The sequence below is a fragment of the Spinacia oleracea genome, chromosome 6, assembly GCF_020520425.1.
Source record: "Spinacia oleracea cultivar Varoflay chromosome 6, BTI_SOV_V1, whole genome shotgun sequence".
Classification (NCBI taxonomy): Eukaryota; Viridiplantae; Streptophyta; class Magnoliopsida; order Caryophyllales; family Amaranthaceae; genus Spinacia; species Spinacia oleracea.
Window position 1 is genome coordinate 103,740,047 of NC_079492.1, and position 8,502 is coordinate 103,748,548.

Below are 8,502 nucleotides of genomic sequence, written 5' to 3' on the forward strand. Positions count from 1 at the left end.
CGCATCATCGGTCTTGGATCTCTACCAACCTGAGAAAATGAAAATATTCTGATGAAGGTACATTACCGGTTGAGGGTTGCACGAATTTATATCAAAAAATCTTATGTGAGGATTCCCTGCTGGCTGCTGCAGCCAAATATCGCTTATCTGGGGTTATTTCAATCCTATTAACTTGCTGTAGAACACAAAAAAGATCACATCTTTACAACAAATCCAAGCAAACACTAATTCAAATCAAAACCATGCTGCCAAGAACAATGACCATCAATATCACCAGTTGCAACTTAAATCAAGCTCTATTACTAACAACATATAAGCAATCTATCTTCAACTTCTAAAAGTTAAATTGAAATTATACTAAAATATCGATTGCACACATACCTCTGTAAACCATAAATTTTCTTAACCAAAAAGAAAAAAAAGAATATGAATATGAAATTCACCCGATGTTCACAAATTATCCAACAATTTTTCACCGCAAAACCTAGGAAATCAACAAATTCAATTCAATATTTATAGAATCGTCTAATTGGGTGTTAAAACTACCCCAACAAACCAAACTAATTATACCTTCGTTGAATAAAGATGGAACCATTGACCCGACCACCACCACCACAGACGCGGGATCAGTCGTGCCGCCTCTGCAGCAGCAAGATTGAGCAAACACAAAATTATCAAATCAATGCATCTATTCGATTCAAGAATACAACGAACCATATCAAATCAACAAAAGCGAATTGTCGAATTCATAACAAATTTCGTTCTTGAACAAATTGAAGAATAAAAAACCTAAAAGAATAGTTGCAATTTTAGTTAAAACATCCAACACCTAATTTAGGCCACTCGCTCAAGAGCAATTGCAGATTTTAGAAATTAATCCTAACAAAAGAATAATAGCAAACACAAAATTATCAAATCAAAATGCATCTTGCAAACAGATCAAATCAACAACATCGAAATGTCGAATTCATAATAAATTTCGTTGTTGAAAAAATTGAAGATTAAGGAAATAGAAATAGTAAAAGGAGCATGAACAATATCAGTTTTCTTTCTATTCCCCCCCCCCCCCCCCCCCTTTCCTTTTCTACCATCTGAATGATTTGATAATTAACAAACTTAAAATTAAAATCTAAAGAAAGAACAAAAAGACTTTGTTCAGTCTAAGGTGGAAATTCACATGAGTAGAGCGGCATATAGAAGTTCATTGCAGGTGTCTGGCAATCCAGGGAGATACCAGTGGTTGCAGTCTATGCCAGAGTGATCGCCACTGTAAGTCTCAGGATGAGCATCTTTTCTTAGTTGTGATAATGTTGTAATGTCAAGCAGGTAAGCTGGTTTCTTCATTGTGCTGATTATTCTCCTCACTATGTCTGCTGCTGGAGGTGAGCCTGCTGGGTATATTGAACCTGACAGTGGTTCTGCTTCCCCACTGCAGCTCTTTGAGGCTCCATGCCATTCTCTGGGACTGTCATACAGGAAAACACTTGCATTAGTGATTTGTTACGAAATTCAACACCAGAAGACTAAAACCCTTTTGAATTTCCATGTCAATTAAAAGCAGCCATTTCAAGAGAAAGCCAAATCAATCTGTTTCCAGCAATTTCGTTCACAAACCAATTCAATTAAATTCCATATCACAAACCCAAAATCGAGGACTTTCCACAAACATAATTAACGTGATACAATGGCATCAAAAATCGTAATTAGTCATCAAAAGGAAGTAAATAGTGAAGGAAAAACAACTTACGCAAGATTGCATTGAATCAAATCATACAATTTCAATGATAATCATAGTAAAGCCTGATATTTTAATAATTATCAATATTTTAAAAATAATCACACAGAAAATAAATGAAATAAATAAAGATTATCATAAAAGAATTAACCTTTGAAAGAATAATATCAAGCAGCTCCGCCCCATCTTTCAAATCGTTCATCTCTGAAGTATTACTGCATAATAAAATGATCAATTAAAATCAAATTAATTCCTCAAATTTAAAACTAAAACTAAAAATTAAGGGGAAAATAAAAACAAACACGCCTCATAAATAAATTACACAAAGGCAAACATGTAACGAATTGATCCTTTGCATATAAGTTTAGGTATAACGAAAACCGCCATTAAAGAAGAAATTAAGCTTCACATAATCCTTTGGATCAATTGGTTTAGGTATAACGAAAACCACCATTAAAGAAGAAATTAAGCTTCAAGAGATCGGAAACACAAATTTGTAGAAAATTTAAGCAAATACTTAAGAGAGAAATTTAGGTTAAAAACCTGGTGTGAGGAGGAAGAACAGATATGGAATTGAGATCGCAAGCTTCATCTAGTTAAAATTAAATCGATCATTTTCGAAATTTGGTTGCGATTGCCGTTACGGCCTTCTCCGCCACCACCGGCGAGAACCATAAATGCCGACGGATTGTCGGAGGAGTTTTCGCCGCCAACAACAGCATCATCGGGTTAAAGGGAACCCAAGCAGCTCCGTGAGTGGAACACCACATCACTCCGATTTTGACCCAGTGGTCTTTCTCGAAGATGAGAGATTGAGTGAAAGGGAGGAGAGATCGAAGATGAGATTAGCGAAGGGAGGAGAGAGAAAGTAGACGAGAGTGAAAGAAGCAGCAGAGGAAGAGACGCGAAGGGTTTGTGAGTAAGAGGTGGATGGTATTTTCGTATTTTTGCATGTGGACACGAAAAATGGTGTTACTTAATTGCCCCTCCCCTCTTGGCTTATATAATAGAGATTTGGACGACCTCCATTATACGAAGTACATAGTATTTTATACAATTCTTATTTTAATTTTCAACCGTGAAATATCGTGAAATGGCCACACGCGAAACCTTTTCATCTGTCACGCGAAATCGTATAAAAATAAAAAGAAAAAAGTACGAGGGATATACCTCAATCTTATCAAAATATTAAAAGGACGGATATACTTCGATAATTTTTAAAAAAAAATATCCCGATCGAGCTAAAACCCGTTAAGAAGCAAGTTCCGACATCCCCAAACAATGCAAGATCTTCCCCAACACTCCTGTGGCTGGACAACCATTAGGCTAATGCCTTCGACATTATCTATATCGAGTTTGTACATGCACAGGAATGGTAATCCCCGTATTATAAAAACCTAAACAATATGATATAATCAGTTTCCATTCCTTAACACTTTTGTACTACATAGGGGCAAGCAAAGGACTAATTAATGCATGGATAAAGAGAAGAACCAAAAACAGTTCCGGACAGTGTATTAACAGACATAACAGGAATATAGATATTTTTCCAGAATATTAAACATACAAGTTCTATTAGTCTGAATTACGATGTTATATACTTCTGTTTCAGTATCCAAGACGAACTTCCGGTCAGTCTTTGACAATCAGTCCTACTCCTAAACAATGTCCCTGGTCTGACAGCTCCAAGGGACCAGAGCTGATAGCAAAGACATGAAGATAAGCCAGTAAATTTATGAAATTCCATCCTTAAGTGGGCATCCTTGAGCATTCCTAAACATTAGTGGAAAAGAAAAACAGAATTAATCAAGTAGAGGATTAAGCAGCTGAAGAGTCTATCAGATGGGGTGAAACTCCCTGTTTAATGATTTAGTACATCAATATATCATATATATATATATATATATATATATATATATATATATATATATATGTGTGTGTGTGTGTGTGTAAATGAGGGAAGATAATAAAGCTCCAAAAGATTACCATAAATAGAGAATGCCACGGTGAGAAAGAGAAGCAAATTCTACTCATGTATGGAGATAATTAGCAGCCATCATCAGCTCCAGAGTAAGTTCAGGTTCAATGTGGAATTCGGTCTCCTTTCCACTATAACAAATACATTTACATGTAAGTTAAAAAAAGCAACATTACAAAGCCTTACCAGAAGAAATAGAAAAAGAAGAGAGCCCAAATAGTACAAATGCCCACTAAACACAGTTGCAAGTTTGAAATTTGGAAGACTAAAAAAAATTCTTCATGTTTTCCCAATGCGGAGCATCTAAGCTAAAAGGAATGCACTGGCATGTTGAAACTAATTGACAAAATGAATTGAGAGGTGTGTATTCCCTCCACCCAAACTACACTTGCTAGTTTTGGTGTTTCAATGCAATGAGATTCACTCATAACTGAAGTCCTTTAACAAGTACTATGTTATCAAGGACAACATATTTAAGAAACTCAGAGCATCCAATTTTTGAAAGTATTCCTCCATTTCAATAGTCAAATTACATGTCATCAAGATCAACATACGCAGCAACGCATTTGTCACTTAATTCATTGATACTTTAAGGTGACCAATAATATTACACTGCTATCAAAAAATGAGAAGTAATACTGCATCAATATTCAGAAGTAAGAAATAATATGGGTGAGAAAGAGGATACTTTGCAGTTTGCAGAGGTAAAAATTACTTCTATACAGATTTGCAGCATAATTGCAGGGTTTTCCAGTTGTATTGATGAAACCATTGAGAATTTAAAAATAAATTACAACGGTGCTGGTCATCCTGGAAGCAAGAAAGTCGTTACTCACACTCACACACCACAAAAAACAGCTACGAAAACACCAATGTAAGGCTCGGCAAAATCAACATACTCCCTCTATTTACCCATAGGTCTACAATTTTTTTCTGTTTCATAGCAGAAGTCAATTTGCAGAAATTATATAGTGACAATGCAAAAAAAAGAACTCTCCTTGATTCTTCTTGTACGAAATCAAGAAATATTTAAAGAAGGTTAGTTTAGTCAATTGACTAAATTATCAACACTTAAGGACTCCTTAATATGTATACAACCTTATATTCCTTATATTATGAAATAAAGGGGATGATGGATAAATAAGGTGTGCGGGGAACCATTATATTGCGACAGTACAATGAATACAGCTCAAGAAAATCCACTTTAATTCATGCCTTGTAAGAACATATATAATCTCCAATCTCATTCTGTCATTCCACATAACTACTTACAGAATACACATGTTGAATACTACAAGACAGGCTAAAAGACCATAAAAGGGGTGAGTTCATAATAAAAATGGTTCATTAATCATGATGCAAGTGAGCATGAGAATGAGAATCAAATGGCTGATTCAATGATCAGACAAACTTTTAAAATTTTGACTCAGACGCATATCAAAAGAAAGCCAGATCCTTTACTGGGTCAAACATATGCCCTTGGAAAGAAGCAAAATATGATATTGCCTTACAACGGAATCAAACCAAAAGCAAAGAACTCGCGCTATCTGATGATCATCAATGAGTTGAATCTCAAAAATGCTTCAGGAAAACAAATGAGGGGAAAATATTTTTGTTTGCATATTTCTAAGACAACAACAACAAAGATAACTAAGACGACAACAACATCAATATTAATCCACCCAAAAAAAGTTTTTGAGACTGCATATATTTGAGAAATTAGATCAAGATTCATATTGGAGGGTTCTTGGCTTTTTATGGTGCATGAGGTAATTTTTCCTTGCAGTTGCTGTTATCCAACCTCTTTTTTTTTTTTTTTTTTTTTTTAATTACTCCAACTTACAACTAAGCAAGATATAGTGAAGATGAAGGCAGGAAATGGAAAAGGCTGCCACTGCGAACCTAGACAATGACCAAACTCGCCATATCCACAGCCAAACTGAACACCGGGATGACTCTTTCAGCTATTCTTTAGTCCATCTCCTGATAATAAAAATGAAACCATCTTTTGTGAGGGCAAAAGGGATGAATAAATTGAGGTAAGGATCCAAAGCTTCTAGAAAATGGATGTTTGTGATCCAATTGGTAAATGGTACACCCGGTTGTATGTAGCTCTACATGCAACCGGGTAGTTATGATTTTTAACCCCTCAAAAAGCACAATTTTATAGTTTAAAGCACATTTTTACAGGTTAAAGTACATTTTTTATAGCTTAAAAGCAGATACATTTCAAAATAACACATTGTTAGTACAAAAGAACATACGAGCGCGAAGAATTTGAGAGGATATGTAAACTGATGTTGGTTGCTCACCTTTTAAGTTTAGTTTTTTTGCCAATTGGAAGAAGATATTCAATATCATAATATTTGAAAAACAAATGTGCATTAAAATTGTAAAAATGTGATTTTAACTGAAAATTGTGCTTTTAAACTGAAAATGTGCTTTTAAACTGAAAAATGTGCTTTTTTTAAGGGATTAGAAAATACAAAACGATCCGGTTGCATGTAGAGCTACATACAACCGGGTGTACCTAATAATTTGTGTTTGTGATCTGTTCGGTCATAATCTGACGCGAAATTGGATGTAGGATATCTTGCAAGATTGTTAGACAGGGAAATTTATAACTTCTATTCATTTAAGTACATTAACTTTATAGAGTAGCAGTCATCAATAGACGAATATTTAAAAGAAATTCTTGTACTCCAACGTAATAATGAAGAGTGGTAGATTAAGTGTTGCAATCATGAATCGTGAGTATGTGATAATAAGGTAAACATACAATACGACCAATTGCGTTAGTTATCTATGACTTCTCTTGGTTACGGATGCATTTAGAAACAATAGAAACAGATAAAAATGGAACATAACATGTGTTAGCGAGAGGTAGGGTAGCATATCTCACAAAGGACCTACAAATTGGTACTGCAAAAATTATAACTCACTTATTTATCTCCTTTTTCCATGGTGAAAATTGTACAACAATCCATTCCCCTTCCTCTAGTTTCATCTACGTTTTCTGTAATCAACTATCTCCCTAAAGAATACACATATCCTTACATTTGCATCTATGATTATCTGTCCAATTTTGTGATTTTTTGCCATTATAGAGCTGTAAGAAAGACTTAACAATTTCTTAAGCCAAGCACACACTTCAATTGAAATTCGATGAGAAAGAAAATAATTCTTAATGAACATATCATCAATCAAACGTCCAAAATCTACCGCTTGAAATTAACTAATATTAACCAAATCTAAGCCACTAGTCTTCTAACCACTTGAGCTTGTTTCAATCAGAAAGTTTTAGTGAGACCAAAGGAAAACACAAACAAAGCAAATCCAAAATTCAATCATATTCATTCTACACATTGAATTGCAAAACCAAAATTAAAGCAACTTACAATTGAATGTAATATAATAAATTACCTAGCGTATTGACGAGACCAATAGAAATACTGACAAATTTTCTCCAGAATAGTAGTACTTATTTCCGGAAATCTCACAATTCCGTTCTCCGTTTCAGCAAAACCCCCTGCAAGTTCCGATAAACACTAATCAATCAATATCTAACATAAAAATTAACATAAATTTTTTCAAAAATCAGGTGGAATTCGCATAATTGAAAACAAGAATAAAATGAAAACCCTAATTTCGATTGAGACTATTGTAGAAGAACCTGGGGAAGTAAGCATATTGCGAAGAAATTGAGAAACCATGGCGGCCTTCCTGTCGATGATGAATTCGAAGCCATCGGAGCTAATCAATTTCACCGTCTCTTCTTTCTCCATCTTCGCAGCAGCTGATCAACGCCTGCTCTTCTCTCTCCTCAGCAGTTTTCCGTTCTTGTTCAACCGAGTGGAAGTTTCTGTTGATGAAAAGTAAAAAGTTTATTTTGGTGGTAACCGGCAATTAGGGTGCTAACAAAAGTGGTTGCACGTACCAATATTTACAGTAAATCTAATCTAATACTTCGTGTATATATATATATAAAGGAGGAATATTTGCTGAATTATTTGATATATTTTCTCATATAGTTTTGGATGAATTTATTTTAGATTTGTTTTTTTAATTATAAGAGTGTTTGATTTTGAATGGAGTTGTATATATTAGTTATATTAACTAGTATAATACCCGTGCGATGCACGATTTATAATCTAAATATAAATTTATATGAAATCTAAACTATTATGATAGACAATTATTATCAAAATAGAGCTTATATATGTGTATTCTCCTAATTAAAATTAATGATCGATAAATTTGTTATTGCTTCATACGATGTATTATTTATTTATTTTTTAAAAAACAAAAGAGGGTACCAAAACAAAACTATTTCATCCACATTTCATGACTTGTGGCAAGCATAAAGTTATTATCATCCAACCTTAACTTCGATAGTCATACTCATTTAATACTTGCCCTTATACCTCATTACCCGGCCACCTAAGACTTACTCTAATCATTTACTTTATTCAGTTATATATGACTTTGAGGCGGGGCGTGGCCTCCAAACTCCTACCTTCTAAAATGTTCATTTTTATCCCCGCCACCCACAATTAGAACAACACCCCCACTCTTCCTAATCCCCTTCTCATGGGGTAAAAAATAAATTCATCCCCGCATCACCACCCATTCGTGTTCCAAATCCACCTCAAATTAACTCACTTTTAGGCTCAACATTTTCTTTTGGTAAGAGAGTTTTGAATTTTAGTATAGAGTCATCGATAATTCGGTTGTTTGATTAGAGTAATTGTGTGAATTAACAAAACATAGTAATGCGTAGGTTAGTAGT

At 34.3% G+C, this 8,502-nt stretch overlaps 2 protein-coding genes across 2 annotated transcripts; both read right to left on the minus strand.

The window, feature by feature from the left end:
• Positions 1 to 1,090: 1,090 nt before the first annotated feature.
• Positions 1,091 to 3,053, minus strand: LOC130463646 (protein trichome birefringence-like 37). Its single transcript, XM_056832840.1, has 2 exons — positions 1,887 to 3,053; positions 1,091 to 1,465 (listed from the first exon to the last, which is right to left on the minus strand). The coding sequence occupies exons 1-2, from the start codon at positions 1,919 to 1,921 to the stop codon at positions 1,174 to 1,176; spliced, it is 327 nt and encodes a 108-aa protein (XP_056688818.1). The 5' UTR covers positions 1,922 to 3,053; the 3' UTR covers positions 1,091 to 1,173.
• A 144-nt stretch (positions 3,054 to 3,197) lies between these two features.
• On the minus strand, positions 3,198 to 7,654 carry LOC110803616 (uncharacterized). Its single transcript, XM_022009139.2, has 4 exons — positions 7,387 to 7,654; positions 7,137 to 7,242; positions 3,722 to 3,844; positions 3,198 to 3,508 (listed from the first exon to the last, which is right to left on the minus strand). Exons 1-3 carry the CDS (start codon positions 7,496 to 7,498, stop codon positions 3,766 to 3,768), a joined length of 297 nt encoding a protein of 98 aa, XP_021864831.1. The 5' UTR covers positions 7,499 to 7,654; the 3' UTR covers positions 3,198 to 3,508; positions 3,722 to 3,765.
• Positions 7,655 to 8,502: the final 848 nt, after the last annotated feature.

Coding starts and splice junctions, on each gene's coding strand:
- LOC110803616 (XM_022009139.2), bottom strand. CDS start 7,498: ATGGAGAAAGAAGAGACGGTGAAATTGATTAGCTCCGATGGCTTCGAA. Junction 7,243..7,386: donor CAATATGCTTACTTCCCCAG/GTTCTTCTACAA, acceptor CGGAACTTGCAG/GGGGTTTTGCTGAAACGGAG. Junction 3,845..7,136: donor TGGTCTCGTCAATACGCTAG/GTAATTTATTAT, acceptor TATTTGTTATAG/TGGAAAGGAGACCGAATTCC.
- LOC130463646 (XM_056832840.1), bottom strand. CDS start 1,921: ATGGGGCGGAGCTGCTTGATATTATTCTTTCAAAG. Junction 1,466..1,886: donor TTGATATTATTCTTTCAAAG/GTTAATTCTTTT, acceptor CCTGTATGACAG/TCCCAGAGAATGGCATGGAG.